This window comes from Anomalospiza imberbis, chromosome 3 (assembly GCF_031753505.1).
Source record: "Anomalospiza imberbis isolate Cuckoo-Finch-1a 21T00152 chromosome 3, ASM3175350v1, whole genome shotgun sequence".
NCBI lineage: Eukaryota > Metazoa > Chordata > Aves > Passeriformes > Viduidae > Anomalospiza > Anomalospiza imberbis.
The window spans coordinates 85780958-85797382 of record NC_089683.1 but is presented as its reverse complement, the minus strand read 5'-3'; the positions used below and the strand labels follow the sequence as shown (position 1 = coordinate 85797382).

General features: G+C 39.3%; 1 protein-coding gene across 1 annotated transcript in view; it reads left to right on the top strand.

Annotated features, from left to right (window-relative positions):
• PLB1 (phospholipase B1) overlaps positions 1-16425 on the top strand; it is a gene marked incomplete at its 5' end in the record, with an annotated part of 78869 nt that overhangs the window by 13649 nt on the left and 48795 nt on the right. The window contains 10 exons of the mRNA XM_068185533.1: positions 1974-2037; positions 2683-2787; positions 4325-4414; positions 8458-8520; positions 9323-9403; positions 10804-10870; positions 11580-11638; positions 12730-12803; positions 14731-14774; positions 15577-15685. Of these exons, the coding sequence (XP_068041634.1) occupies positions 1974-2037; positions 2683-2787; positions 4325-4414; positions 8458-8520; positions 9323-9403; positions 10804-10870; positions 11580-11638; positions 12730-12803; positions 14731-14774; positions 15577-15685 (756 nt within the window). The remainder of the gene's footprint in view (positions 1-1973; positions 2038-2682; positions 2788-4324; positions 4415-8457; positions 8521-9322; positions 9404-10803; positions 10871-11579; positions 11639-12729; positions 12804-14730; positions 14775-15576; positions 15686-16425) is intronic.

Below are 16425 nucleotides of genomic sequence, written 5' to 3'. Positions count from 1 at the left end.
GGTCAGAAAACTGCACCATCTAGCTACCCCGAGGTTTTTATTACCCCCAGGTGGTACTTTTGTTCTGCAATTCTCAAGTTAGAAGCTCTGTAGGTACTTCAAAAGTTAAATTGCTACATATCAATGTTCACAAAATGAGCAACTGATTTTAAAGGACATTATTAGGCTATTGGAAAGATTCTACTTGGGCTTAGGTTACGCTAGGGTAGAGAACATCAAAGTTGTCGGTTCCTTATGGTAACTGCATCTAGTTATCTGTTTTTCTCAGTACTTTGTAACAAAAGCATGAGTAGTTTGTGTCCCGATTTAGTATGGAGTAGGAGTGTGCACATGAGCAGTTATGATGGAGTAGTTTACAGCTGGTGAGATTATACTTTGTCTTGCTCCACAGTAATTTTTTTTCCCTGTGCTCGTGGCATAGGACACCATATGTACTAATATAGTCATCCTGAAGTGTCTTACAAGCTTTGCAAGTATATAACCTCAGAGATGTTCTGATGGAATGGGGGAAGAGGTCTGGCTGCTATGTAACCGTGTACTTAACAAATAAAAGGAGAGGAGAAGCTTTCCTTGTCAAAAGCGACTGCATGGGGCACTCTAGCTTATTTCTCCTGCAAAAACATGAAGGGGTAAAATGTGAGAAATGTGGAAAAGATGTGTTTAGGAATATGAGCCTTGCCACGTACTGAAGACCTTAAAAATAAAATGAAATGAATCTATTTTTTTTCCTCTGAGGAATTACTGTATTTCCTTTTGTACTTAAGGCAGTTTGCTTTCTTATTTGTCAGCATGCTCTCATAGCTGTGTTTATCTGGTTGATAAACACAGTTCCCAGTAGTTTGTTAGATGGCCTCAGTCCCAGATCCTGTCCCAGATAAGGACCTCCAGCATTTGGTTACTAAGTTGTCATTATGAACTGTGCTTTGAGAGAAAAATATAAATCCATACCAAAATGTGAAATTTCAAGAGTCAAAGAGGATAATAGTGGTTGACACTTTCAGTTCTCTGCCTTAACTTTAGGCATTGAAGTTTGGGACATAATGGGGTTTAAAGTTCCCTCCTTTACTAATTTCTTACTAACTAGAAGCGTCTGCACTGAAAGGAATACATGAACTCTGTTTCTAGGCATGTAACTCTCATCATGTATTTTATGAGTTTCCTCTGTTAAGCTTGGGTAAAATTCTGGTCCTAAATTCGTATTTCTTTCACTCACCAGCAGTGATAATAACACTTTATCAGAAAACTCTCATTTTATGGGTTTATCTAGAGCTCTTTGAAAAGGATCCTGACAGATACTTATTGCTTATATCTGCAAACCCCACAGAAACTTTCACAGATTCCAGTCCATCTAGGAAATTTCAAGGGAGTATATCTTTGCTGGAACCTGACTAATCTTATGTGTATCTTATATTGTTCCCATCTACACCTTTGGAAACTCTCAGAATTCTCCAGCTAGTTTCAAAAATATGCAGTATATCCATCTCACCTTGCAGGTCAGAAATCTGACAGTGCCAGTCATCCTTTAGCACTTAACCTTCTGCAGCTTCCATCTACATTTCTAGATGCAGGTCTTCAAGTCAAATACTAAAGAAAAAGTTCCTGTGGAAATATTTTGAGTTTGTTCAATTTTCCTGTGTGACTTCAGGGGAGGGAAATGTTTCAAAACCAGTGCAGCTGTTATTTTAAGCTTGAGCATGTTGCTAGCTTGTGAGATCTTGTGCTAATCTAAGTCTGGCATACTTGTCAACTGACTAGGCTTTCAAATAAAAAAAGAGATATGAAGCTCTGCATATGGGAATATATATAATTTTATGCTATTCTATCAAAAATTAGCGTGTTCCATGTAGCCTTTTCTACAAATACAACAATTTAGTCTTTAGTAGTGCTCATCAGTGGCTTAAAATAATTCATGATATCCACCTTGTTTATCAAAAGTTCATAATGTCTTTCATGTTTTTAATTATTTTCTGCAGGAATCAGTGCGATTATGTTGAACACTCCACACTACATGATAACATACTGAGATGGTCCTATCAGGTATGGCATCTTCTGTGTTGTTTAGCTCTCATATTGCTAGACATACCTATTCATTGGCCTGAAGCAAGGAAGTAAAGCAGGAATAGCAGTGAGGAAGTTGACTAACAGCCTTTCTATTACATATCCATAGCAGTCCCAATCCCATTTCTTACCTCAGGAATACTGACAATAAATTCTTTCTATACCTGAGTGATCTTAGTATCTCCTGAAGTTTTAAATGTCTGTATAACTTTTGGCAACCTAGGATTTTTCATATCCCATCAGAGAAATGATCCATCTTGTCCAGTAAACTGCCACATTATTTAGAAGAGGGAAATTTTCTGTTAAAATAAAGACAGTTGTGCTAGAGTTTCTTTTAAACATGCCAAGGTGGCAATAAACATGACATTTCATTGCCTCGCTAAGCTTGCTTCCCTTTTAAAGAAAATGATGGTAAACCATCTTTCTTATAGCTACAAGGATTTTCCAATTGTTGGGTAACAAGATTTCATTAAATTACTGTCTTTGTTCTGGATTACACAATTTTATTTGTGTGGTTTATTAGGGATGGGGATAATTTAAATGTACTTTAAGCCCTGATGAAATGCACATACATTACACTTTCTACCCAATAATACTTATCTTGTTAAATGGTTGTCTATTTAGGATGCTTTGGAAAAACTATTGGAGTCTGAGAGGTTTGATCAAAAGGATGACTTCACTGTTGTTCTTCAGCCTTCTCTCCAAGGAAGAAATCTGCTGCTCAGACTGGTGAGTAAACTCAAGCTGCTCCACTCTTTCTGATTTGTGTCTGCTGAGACCGAGTGCAGTATTCAGCAAGATTTCCTGTCTTAGGCTGTGTAATTCTGTAAGACAAGGGTAGACAGGCACAGGAAAAACGTACCTCAGGATCAGATACAGAAATCTGAGAGTGGAACTTGATTTAAACAGCACCAGTCAGAGATCTGTGTTTTTTGAATGCTATGCTTCAGGATAAATCCAGCTTTGGCACCTCTGCAGCTAAAGTTGCAAGTGTCTGGAAGCTGTCAGTACTGCTGATGTTTCCATATCCTTGTAGTCACCACCATATTCATCCCTGTTTATGCTCAGGTGTTTGATAACAAAGGCAAAAAAGTGGGTAATGTGAAGTATTTAGAAGGGTTAGAGGAACAAAAGATAACGGTGTTTGTAAACTATGTTGGAAAGTAGAGTTATTTCCCTGCAGTGAGTCTGGGAACTCAGACTTTTTTTCTGGTGTAGGCAGTAGAGAATTAAGATGGGATTGCCTAGGATATCAGACATGGTTTTGTTATAAGTGGTCTTTAAAGGGAAGTTGAAAGGTCAAGGTTGTCTAAGATCTGGCAATGAAGAGGGAGAATATTACTTTCTGGAGAATGACTCACTTGGAGTGTGGTATCAAAATCTATCACATTAGGTAGTTTTTGTAAAATAGGTTGATAAGTGACTTATGGTCTGGGTTTTTGAGCATCATGATAATCTCTGAATTTGAGGTAGTTCCATTGCTCCCCTCAGATCAGTATCAGAACAAAGTGAATTGGGAGAAGAAATTCTTCTTCCAGGAAAACAAAGGATTTGCTATGTTGCAAAATCTTCTTGTTGCAACTGGGGTTATCTTTTGCCAGGGTTTTTTGTTTTTGTTTTGGTTTTTTTGTGGGGTTTTTTTGGTTTTTTTTTTTTTTTTTTGGTTTTTTTTGTAGATGACTGGTCCATATGCAAATAGCAGACTTCTAACTTTCATGCCATTACTTTTTACTGTCAGTAATTTGCTTTATTATTTCTTTAAATATCATCACGTGTCATAGGTGGATTCTTTATTTCTTCTGATTTGTGGTATGCCTGCAGGCACCACGTGTAACCTTCCAAACACTTCCAGCCATTATATTTCATTTAAAATTCAGCATGCCCTCCTAAGACAAATTCTGCATGTTTCTAATCTTTAAAGGCATGTGTAAACTAGAAGAAGTGTTGTTTATTCCAAATTATTAATGTGTTCACATCTATGTCTTCCTGCTGTACTGTGTGTAACTGTTGTGATCATGCTGTGTTGTTGCTGTGCTCTTCTTGTCCTATTGATGTTTAAAACAATCATTTACAAAACCAGCATCTTTCTATCTTGACACACCAGTAGTAACGGGGATCAGTGGCAAATGGCTTAATGAGAATACCAAATATTGATTTTCTTGTGGATATGATGATTATTTTACAGATTGAGGACTTCTGTGACTTAATATCTCATCTTTCCATACTCTTGATTATTTTATGATGCTCAAAGTACTTTCTCTTTCAGGGCAAGGATGATTTGATTACCAAATCAAAGACACAAGTGGAAATTCTGGAAGATTGCATTTTCATGGCTGTGGGCCTCTGGAACAACATGGTAAGCAGTACCACAGAGAGTGTTTCTTGCTGAACTTGGTCTGGATGCCTGGTAGCGTTGCATGAGCCAGGCTTTGAGCCAGGGGAATGAAGAATACAAGAATTATCCTACGAATGCTATTCTCAGCTGTGCAGGGAGGCTGCTCTTGAATAATGCTAAATGCCCTACACTTCCAAGACAAGTCTCACTCCGCTACTACTTTCTACTAAGAACCTTTTAGAAAGGTTTTCAAAGTAGCCCTTTGGGAAGCCTCATGGACTAAATGACCTGTGACAGATCCTGGTTTTGCTAATCTTCAGCACAGCACAGGATGACTGAGGCTTGTCTTAACCTGAGAGTATAGCAATTATACTCCTGTCTACTCTGTCCTCTATCCTGCATCCCCCACCATTCTGTACTAATGAAACTTACACCGCTGTCTCTTCTTAACCATCATCTTTGTGCTGCTGTTGCTCATAGTGAAAAGGTGATAAAAAACCTTGAGGAGCTTTTGTTATGTCCTCTAGAGTTGGATGTCCTATCCAGCTGTTTTCTTTTATGCTACTTCAAGCCATAATAATGCTGTTGTAGCCCTGATCATTTAAAGAAGCAGAATTTGCAGGAAGAGGCTTCTATTAGAGGCTTCTATCGTCACCAGATGATGTATCTAGAAAATATTACAGTCACTTTAATAAAATATGTTTTCTTTTAGTGAAAATTAGTAGGATTTAGTTAGTAGGAGCCAAGGAGTTAAAAATTGATAACCTATTCCAGCAGTAATCTTGGAAGAGCCATGCTGAGTCTGTTTATCTCCTTTGCTAGTATATCTGTGATATTCCTTGTGATGACGTCACAGTTCCTACCTCAGTTCTTCCATCATAAAATAGATGCCCTGTGTTTCATTTTTCTGTCTCTAATCCTTTTCTGCACAGACTTTATTTGTCCTCCTCTGCTCTGTCCTTGACTCTATTCTTGTCACTCTGATTGCCCAGGTGTAGTGGCGCGTTTCAGGGTGTCCCCGGGGGGGGCCCCCCAAGGCTGTGAGTTCGCTGGTAGCAGCAGGCAGGCAAAGAGACTCCACACGGCTTCTGAGGGTACTAATTAGATGAGGGTTTATTGGGGGTCCTACCCCCGGGAGGCAGCATGGTTTCTGAGGGAGAGGGGGGGAAAGGGGAGGGGAAGAGAGGGGCTGAGAGAGCACCAGCCAGGAGAGCCGGCTAAGAGAGAGAGCACCGTCCCCCCCACACTTAACGGGGAGATTCAAAGTGGGCGCGGAACAGATTGGGCCAATGGGATTACAGACACAGGATACTGCAGGGGAGGATCATAGGCTTGGAATAAACCATACATTTTCGAGGGGTGAGACAGAGCATACCATTTAACTAAAATATAACACCACACCCAGGAGCATTTTGTGAAAATAGCAGAGATGAAAAACCATAAGCAAAACGAAGCTGTGCTTTTAAGGCTGGCTGCATCGGGGCCAGTAATTAAGACTTGGGTATGCTGTGAAGCCACCAGAACAAAACATTGTCATAAGAGAGACAAATACCTGCTTTGCTTTATTTCAGTGTTTTTTCTCAGTGTGAGGTGATTCCTCTAGTGAGGGGACAGCCTAGGTGAGCTGGAGGAGGAGCAAAATGTGGCAAACCCACATCTTGCCACAGGTTTGAAGGAAGACTGTGTGGTAACAATCCCCTCAACTCATTTTGCCTTCTCTTTTCCTGACTTCTCTTTAAGTGGACTTTTCAGAGTACAGTAGCAATCATCAGAAAGGAGCCTTTCAGGGTTGTTTCTTTGTCTGCCTGTAATTGCCTTGTCTGCCTGTATTCTGCCGTGATGTAAAAGGAGATATGAAAGATGCGTTCAGCATAAAAAAACACTAGCAGGTGTCCTCACCTGATAAAGGTCTCTCCAGTTCTGCTGTGAAATCCAGCCAACAGTTTAGGCTGATTTCTTTAAAAATTAAAAAAATAAGCCATAACACAGTCTTGGGAGTTGATAGGAAATCAAGATCATGACTTGTGGACCTGGAAACATAGCAGAATGAAATTGCATTCAGAGGTTTACCTTCTCTTGCTCTCTGCCAGACTGTCAGGACCTTGTTTTGAGGCTTGGTACCAGCTTCTTTCCTGGAATAGTTACCTGCTTATTGACCAAAGGGCAAAACCTTGAAAATCTAGTGGCAATTGGCTTTAGGGCTGCACTTCAGCCTGACTGAGAAGGAGCTGAGCCATCATGTCCTAAGGGCTTGTCCTGGGCAGGGCTGGATATTTAACCAAAGCAGTTCTAACTCCCTAGGACCAATGCAATTCATATGCTAAGCATACTAGAGAACAGTCAGATAAATGACATTGGAAAAGCTGAGAGAGGTTGGCTGTGTACTTGGACAGTTTTGATATTTACCACAGAGAGCCTGATTGTAGGCATTTGCCAAAATTATTCAATTTTAGCTCTGGTCATATATCTGAGGGCAAAGCTCCATTCGTGTATGTAAAGAACTTTATAAGAGTAAGAGCTTCTTGTCTTTTGGCACTTTTTTGTGTTACAGAATCAAAACCCAAGCTTATCCTGCAGCCAAAAAAGAAACTAAAGCCAGGCAAGAACCCAAAAGTGAACAGCACGGCAGGAGGCTGCCCATGCCTCTCTCTCCTGTGTTCAGGGGTTTGTGCTGCCGTAGAACCTGCTGAGTACCAGAGCAGACCCCACACACTAAGTGCCTGCATGACAGATGTGCTAGAATTCGTGGGGGGGGGGGGGGGGGGAGGTTGGTGGCCACAATTCAGCCCTTGTGCCCCATTCCCTGACCAGGACTGTGCAACTGAACTGCAAGGGAGCTGTCAGTCTTTGCTGGGAGAGCAGTGTGTCTGAGCCAGCTGGAACTTGCTGCCTTCTGGATAAATTTGTTCTTGTCACCCAACTCCCAACACATGCAAGTGTCTAATACTTATTTAAACTTAATTTCTAGTCAAAGAATACTATATTGTATGTATCCCATGTTTTGTGGGATGATTCTGTGTTGGAAGTGTATTTTCTTTTAAGAATGGGATTAAATAGCTACTTTGTTTTTTCCTAGGAGGTTGAAAGAGTATCCCAAATTCTCTTTTCTCTGAGCTTCATCTTTTTATTTTTGCACGTAAATTATTTTGCACGTTTCAGAGAAATTAGGTTTTTTGCCTCCTGCCTGCCACCCACCCCCCCACCAAAAAACAAAAGCGCACTGTTTCTTCAAATGTTTCTCTCAAAGAACATAAACTCTTTAAGCTTCTTCTCTATTTCTCTGAATTTTCCAATTATTTTCATTGATGGAAGAATCAAAATAGAATATAACATTCCTGCACAGAGTGTATTGGTGACATCAAGCCTGCTGCTGTTGTATTTTTCTGTCCCTTGCATCCTGTTTCTTGTGCAGGCTGCTGGTCCTGGCAGCTGCTGGTGCCAAGATGAGCAGGCACGCACTGAGGAATCTAAACCCTCAGCCAATTCCTCTGTGTGTGATTGCAATTTAATTAGCACACAGCAAGCAGCCTGAACAGGTGAACTGATTATTTTTGGTATCTGCCCCTTTGTGCTGTCATTATTTTCTGAATAATTCCATAATTTTTCCTTACAATAATCCCCTCTCCATCTTCTTTCAAGAAGGCCAACAAACATAAATGTTATTAAGTCTCTATATTAGAGTAGGAAAGCACCTTTTGGTGTTGCCTAACATGTGTAAGAGTGTAGATAATGAAACAGTTCTGAAAGGTAGGATAAACAATCAACACTTATAGAGTCAGCATTCCCAAAAGCTGAATTAATGTTTGGATGAAAGTTTTAGTCATGATGGGAAGACAGTCTGCTCACGTGAGAGGACTTGTTTTCAGTTCCTTGCTTTTATAAGTGTATATGTGGATATTTTGCATAGATAAATATTTATCATAAGCAAAATAAAATTTTAAAATATATGTATATGAGCCTGATGGAAAGAAAACTTCAGGCACTAGAGCCTTTGCATTGCTGCTGCTCTCCCTTTCTTCCCACACACAGCATGTGTACAATTCCTCTGTTCTCTGTCTTTCCAGATGCAGCCAGTTGGACAGAAGCAGCCTTATGGTGCCACAAAAATTGTCCAGTGTCCATCTCAGGTAAAAGGGCTTCCTTGTTATTCTGTGATTTTATTTATTCTTTGCAGAATTTCCAGGTTTTCAAATACTGTTGTTGTTTTCTGAAGTTTTTGGAAGTGTGCACTCGCCCAAGTTTCTGCACTGTTCCTAAGGTTCATTGACACAGAATCTTTATTTTCTATAGATAAAACTCTGAAAAAAAGAACTTTTGACAAAATTTAGTTAAATCATCTCTGTCAGATTTTTTTTTCAAAAATATATCTAGCTTATCTGAATGTATTTATTGCAGATATGAGGTGCATTATCAATATTCAAATTTGCGTCATCAATAAAATTGATTCCATATATTTTATATAATCTAGCTTTTCAGTGATTTGCCTTTGCTGCCACATTTTACTAATTTAGTTCCTGAGCTGTCAGTAGTCAGGATTGGAGTGTCTCATGTTCAAAGAACAGGTTCTTATATGCTTTTGCATTTAAGCTCTGACTTCAATAATTTGATAGTGATTAAATATTACTGGCATCGAAAAGCTTCTGAACAGCAATTAAAATATCAAAGAAATAGAATTTTATGTTTTGTTTGATGTTAGGTTTAAGGCAGGAAGTGGTCCTGTGCCTAGAGTGTACCTAGGACAGGGCTTCAGACCAGGGCTTAACTTTCAAGTCTAACCTGGTTTACTTCACTAATGCAATGCACTCACTAATACAGTCAGACATTAATACTGTAAAGATTTTTTTCTCTCGGAAAATGTAGCCAGAAGACTTTAACATCAACTGATGTGTTTCCACTAGCATTGGTAAACATGGTCTCTTCACTCTGCAGGAAAATCCATACTTGTTTACATATAGAAATAGTAACTACTCACCTTCCTTGAAGACATCAAACCACAAAGAAACATCTCAGGTATGGTAGGACTATTTGCATCAGTGGTCTGGGTGTATTCCAGGGAGCGGGGCAGGTGGAAAGAGTGTGCTGTAGCCTAAATAAACAATGCTACCTGGGAAAGCTAAATGCAAAACTCCAGCATTTTACTTTTGTGCTTGACTAAATAGTCAGATGTTAAATAGCACATTCTCTCCTTGGTGTGTTCTGTAGAGTGTGAGTAAGGTAGCCCAAAGTGTGTTCAGCTAGCCCAAAGTAAGTCTTGCCTTCAATGGTAAGAGCCTATGTTAAACAACTGGATAAAAATGTTATTTTCCCTGGGATAAGAAGGTAGTGAAAATGGAAAAATGGGGCTATTTAGTCCTGCTATGGAAGAAACTAGATCAGATTTTTTTTTTTTTTTTTGTGAGATAGTTTCAGATTAGATGTGTGGAGAAAAAGACCCATGATCATGTTTTTTAAGTCAGAGTACTCTGATTTTGAGCAGAACGTGGTGTTCCCAAGCAGGAACAGAGTGAGTTGATAATGTTCATATTCATGCCTCAGAATACAATGCCTAGACCATCTAGACAAAATGGGCCTGTTTGTAACTGGAGTTGTAAGATGCATTTCTGTTCACATTTTAATATAGTGCCATCTGTTTTGTTGGTTACTTGGGGTGTACAGACCTTGCCATGAAGCAATGGTACCTACCACTTTGGTTTTTGGAAATAGCTGTAGTGTAGGAGGTGTTAAGGATATAAGGAGCAATACTATGTTATGTTTGTGGTTGTTTTGTTGGGTTTTTAAATTAAAAATTAAAAACTCCATCCAGAAAAATGAGACATATATTTTCCTTAGGCAAGTTAGCCTACTTAAGGAATTCTGCAGAGAGATTTGGAGCCAAAGCACATATTTGAGTCTTGTGTGATGGTTTGCTCTGGTATGTTGATGGTCAGCGCTTCACTAACAGTAGACTTTGGGAGTATTTCTGTCAGTAGGCTGTAACCCAAAACAGCCAGGAGGGCAAATCCCTGGCTGCACATACAGAACTGTATATGCAGAAGGCAGGCTCGTGGCCTGCTGACAGAGGTATGGTTTTGTGCTAGGATATTTCAGGGATGTTCAAACAGTTTCTTGCAAAAGATGTTCAGGGTATGGGCACACCAAATGTTGTATAGCTGAGAACAACATGGCTCAGAATCTAAAACAACTGGCCCCACTGGTAGGCAAGAGTTGTGCTGCACTCATAAGGCTGCATGACTTCTGAGCAGGATGTGTTTGTGTCTGCCTTCAAAAGGCACAGACTGAGGGCAGGCTGATCTAGGTAGTTGTATATAAAGTACATGAGGATTTCATTAATCTAATGCTCTGAGATGTAAATAGTTTATCATGACCAAAGTATAGTGAGACTGATGTGAAGTCTTACCCTGTCTTTGCAGGAGAGGAGTTATGGAACAAATATTCCCTGTCCTGACCGGGTTCCCTCTGATACAGTTCCAGTTTCAGGTATAATACTATGTCTTTTTGTCATAGAGCTACTTCACTTGATGACAGAAAGAGAACAGAACTGGGTTTACTCAGGAGAGGTACTCTTTTCTTTGCAGAAGTGCACTTTGCTGACTGTGGTTTTTAAGAGTCTTTTTGGAACAATGTGAGTGGTTGTATAGCAAGATGCAAGTTTACTACCTCAAGGGTGATGAAAGTTTATGCAGCTGCATCTTCCATGTACAAACAAAGAAGTGACAGTGGAAAAGATAGGAGGTAGTCAGGTCCTTCATTTCCAGGGTGAAAAAACTGTAGGGGGTCTTGTTAATGCAATCTGAGGTGCAAAAACCCATATGGAGTTCCTTGGGTAGGTTTTGTCTTTCCTAGAGTCTGTGATGGTTCTAAATATCCACTCTCTGCTGGCACCAGAGCTGTGCCTGCTTTTCAGTTATTTTCAACAGTTAAAAGAAATTTGAGGAAGAACAAATGCAAGACTGGAATCTTGCTGTCTCCTGTGTCACTGTAGCTACTGCCCAGCTATGGTACCAAGAATTATTTCTGATTTGATGCCTATCAGTCTCTGTCATTCTCAACTGATGCTGTCATGAGTATTAGAAACACTGTCTTTGCAATGCTTTATTATGCTTATTCTGAGGAAAAATTACAATAACCATCACAATTTGTAATTTTCTTTCTTTCTTTCCCTTACATTACCTTTGGGTATTTTCAGTTCATAACTTGAAACCGGCAGATATTCAGGTGATTGCTGCCCTGGGAGATTCACTCACAGTAAGTAAAGAGCACTAGACAGCCACTGATAAAGCTAGCAATGAAAAACTTGCAATGAATTTTCTGATTTTTTTAACCTGGGAAATTGTATACAATACCATTCCCTATTGAGCCAAACACATTTTCCACGTTTTTTCCCATACTCCACCTTGGCTGATTGATAATCAGATCATGAGTCTAATCTGAGTGCAAAGTTCCCATTTGAAGTCCACAAGAGTGACACACAAGGAAGAAATTTAAGATTAGATTGTGTAGCAGCAAAACTAATCTGCTGGAGTGGACTTGCAACAATTGCTTTCTTTACAATTTTTTTTACAATATCTTTTGATTTTTGGCAGCTCCCAAGGTATTGGCCCTGAAAGCTATTAGTGAACAGCTTGAAGAAGAAAGAAAAAGTTCTGCATCTGACTGTGTATATCTGTCTATCTATATAATATGATAAATATATATATAATACCAAAGCCTAAAAAGCCATAGTGATTCATACTAATTAAATATATGATTAAAATTACAATAGAAGATCAGGTGTGTCAAGTGGAACTTGCCTTGAGATTTTTTTTATTTTAACATTCTTCCTTGTACTATGTAAGCTCTGGACTGGTTGTGATTCTCCAATCAGTGGTGACTGCGTTACTGCTCATATAATAATTCATGTTTCCTACATGTTCTGTGCTGATTATCACATTAAATCCTTGTAGTCTTTTTCCTTGGAGAAACTGGGAAAGACGTAGAATCACTGTACAATGTTTTAATTTGAGGAACATTATAATAAATTATTAATTCAGGACCACTGCTGTCATATTTATTCCTTATGTAAACTTAGAATTATATGAGTATTTTGAACATTCTCAAGTAATTTCCCCCCACTTGATTGAATCACGAAGTTGCTAGAAGAGAGTAATTCACTGGAGAGGAGTTAAAATACCTTCAGCCTTAGATCTTCTTGAGAACAGGAATCTGTTCTGTTTTGGGAAGATGATGTAGCTTGCTTCATTAATATGCTTTTAAATTATTCTCATTAGCATCAGTCAGAGAACTAATTACTGTAGCAATGCTTATTTTCTGAAGGTGAGCTCCTCTTCTTCCTCCAGGCAGCTAATGGGGCAGGATCCAGACCCCATGATGTTCTGGATGTCCTGACTCAGTACCGAGGTCTTTCTTGGAGGTGAGTCCCAGAAATTTTCCCCTCAGTGGGAGAGAATCCATTTTCTTCAGTTTTGATTTAGTTGTTTTTGTAGCAAATTAAGGCTTGTGGAAACTGGATTTGATGTCACATTTTGCATGACAGCACATGGCTGGACTATTACTCATGATAAAGAAAATACTCCAACTAGTGGTTATCTAGAGTACAATGTAGCATGACTGGAACAGACCTGGGTACCTGGAAAAATGGGGTCCTTGTTAAGAAGTTCTTTTTCAATCTCACAGTTGTGAAGGCCCTGGAAGAATAAGACCCTAGAAGCAGGGTCTTCTAAATTCCATTGCCATTGCATCACTTGCTCTTTCTGCATTTCTGTCTCTGCTCTTTCTGTACCCTGTCTGCTCTTCTCCAGTGTGGCCTACATCACCCATTTGTCTCATTTAAAATTGGCGGTCTACAAAAAAATCTTTTCTGCTGTTGTTTCATATGCAGTATCTCTTTCCTTGATCCCCTCCCAGTATTGCTTACATCATGGGGAACAATTTATCAATTATAAGTCAATACTGACTTTTACATATGCAGCATGTTGTTAGACACATCAGAAACACTCTGGAAAAAGTCAATCATGCTCACTTGTTAATCTTCATCTGAATGATTTAACACCAAACTTGTCAGGCTGATCTTCTGTTCATCGTTTTTTACCAATCTAAGTCACTGCAACTTTAGAATACTAAACACATTTCACAGAATCATAGGATGGTCTGGTTTGGAAGGTACCTTAAAGATCATCTGGATAATGTTATCTAAAAGATTTCTCCCTGAGATGCTGCGGTCCGTTCAGCAGTCAGGCAAAGGCACACTCCGACGCCCAGGGGGCTGGTGCCCTCTTTTATATCATACATTACGTATTAGATGTTTATAGTTTTTCCCCAATGCCCATCACCTATATTGAACAGTGACTTTCTACTCTAAACCAGTCTGTGAGTTCCAACATCACCAAGAACATAGAGGTTAGGAAGAAGAAAGAAAGAGGACAGGGCACACCCAAATCCCTCCATCTTAGAACTTCTGACTCCCATGTACAAAACTCAGACCCCTTTGTACAAGGCCTAAAACCCTCCTGTACAGCACTCAAAAACTCTTCCTCTCACTTTGTGACTACTTCTACTATAATATCTAAACTTCTGTGATTTCTTGTTCTTCCTGCAAAGTTGGTAAATTGTTCCGTGGATCAGGTTCAAAGCCACAGGGGTCTGTGGCTGCATTCCAAGGTCTCAAATGCTTTTGACCTGGGCCCGGAACATCCAAGAGTGTCCAAGGGACATTCTGGGTTCCGACAGGACACTATAGAGGTGTTCTAAGTAAAACATTTTATATTTTGATCTTTTATAGTAATCCATTGAGATTTTTTTGCAACAAGTATGCTAGTATTTTTTTCAGCATGAAGGAGAATAAAGAGCACACAGACATAGTGGTGAATTTCACCAGTCCAGTAGTATTCTTCCAGTTGAGTGAAATGTGAATGGGGGGAAGGCAATTTACTTATCACTCTGAAATATATGTGCTTTTAGAACTTTTTGGTTAGATATGTTAACTAAAAATGGAAGCTATAAATATTTTAATAGGTAGAACTGTAGCAAAGGTGGCAGCCTTGAAAAAAATCTTACTTCTTCCAGCTGGATTTAAATGTATGCCAAAATACGTGAAAGAGCAGAAAGGAGAGCTGCTGTACAGGGCTTCTAATATGATTGTTCTGCTGGAGCTGAGTGTCTCCGATGTGGTGGCCCCCTGGTGACAGGCACCCAGAGCATGGGTGGGCTCAGCACAGGCAGCACCGTGCTCTGTACGTGTGCGGTAACCCCAAAAGGAGGCACTCTCTCACCTTGTCCATTGCCTTGCCGAGTCCATCGTACCTTACCAACACTTTTTTCCTGTTCTTTCTTTTTAACAGTGTTGGAGGAAATGAAAATATAAGCACAGTTACGACACTACCAAGTAGGTGGCTTTTTCTGTAAATTTCAGAAATATGTGGTGCCTGCTATTATAAAAGGAGTTAGGAGAAAAGGGTTAAAATTTGTAGTGTGACACAAGCAATCCCTTTGTGTTAATGTCCACTGCTGAGTAAAAGTTGCTTAACAACCAGGCTGTAATATGCTGTGCATGACTTAACTATGTGTTTTGTAATTCTTCTGTTGGTTATAGTTCTGTCTAAAATGTGTTCGGTCACAGATGAATCAAAGGTCTTAGCTCATAGCCTAAAGAAACTATTTTGACTATATGGGAAAGTTGTTTTAGGCAGGGGCAGAATCACATTACAAGATCAGAATTTACATGCTTTTTAAAGGTCAGGACATTTTAGATCTGAGGTGTTTGTAAGGCTGGTTTGTAACCTAAGATCTAGAAGGGAATCTGGGGTCTTTGGGGTTAATACATCTGGGGCCATCAGGCTAAAGGATTTGATTCCAACCTGTCTGCAGTTAGAGCACGATGGCATGAGGTTCTCCTGCCTGAGTATATGGTTACTCAGCCTTTCTTGCCAGGCAAAATGGCATTGCTAGCCAAAATGATTGTGTAAGGTCATGAAATATCTAAATTAATGGAATTCAGAAATCTTGAAGGCAGGGAAATGTTTGTATGGTGATGAGTCTCCATGTTTATTATACTTAAAGGTTGATTTTATTTTTAATAGCTATCTCTTAAAGCTTTTTAATGGTCTTTTACTAAAGTCTAACCTTTATTGCCTCATTTGTTACCTGCTGCAGGAAACAATATTTCAGGGTGCTGTCTCTTTCCACAGATATTCTTCTTGAGTTCAACCCATCCTTGGTAGGGTATTCCATTGGCACTGGAACACAGAATTCAAACAATGCTGCATTAAACCAAGCTGTGGCTGGAGCTCGTGCAGAGTAAGGGGAAAACTTTTAATTTGAATAGGAATTTGATTTTTTTTATAAAATTCCTTGTGACTAAAAAGGGCCCAAACCTGGACTTTGGCAGGAGCACAATAAGTCTAATAGGCAAATATTTTTTATCCTAACTGTAGCATGAAGGCCAAGAAATGTGATGAGGACTTTGACAAGAATTAGAAACTCTGCAAATAAATTAGCAACAAAAGCGATACTTTCTCTGACATTTTCAGCCAAGAAGCTGAAAATTTCAAGCCTGTTGTGAATCAGACAAAAGATATCTTCACTGTATAGGAGGTGTATTCAATCCTTTTTGTCATCAGGACCAAGAGTTTGTGTAGAGACTGAGAAAGCTGTGGGTTGTTTAATTCCTGGTCTGCCAGAGTTGGGAATTAACTAGAGATCACTATGCACCCTCTTCAGTGCAGTTCATATTCTTTTTTTTTCCACTGGTAACAGTTTTTATAAGACCTACTTCAGTGCCTTGAGGCCTTATAATAACATTGGTATGAGCACAGACACTTCAGAGCTATGTCTATTGATAGTATCTGTCTAACGGTGGGAAGAGAAACGTGCATTTTCTATATAGTTGGTAAAAGAGAAACTGCAGCATTTGCAAAGTAGCCCAGTGCCTGTTGGATGCTAATTATTTTCTCTTTTTTCTTTTTCCATCACTGTCTCAAAACATAGCCTTTGTTGCCTATATTGCATATTCCATTCAATGAAAATTGGACTTTCTT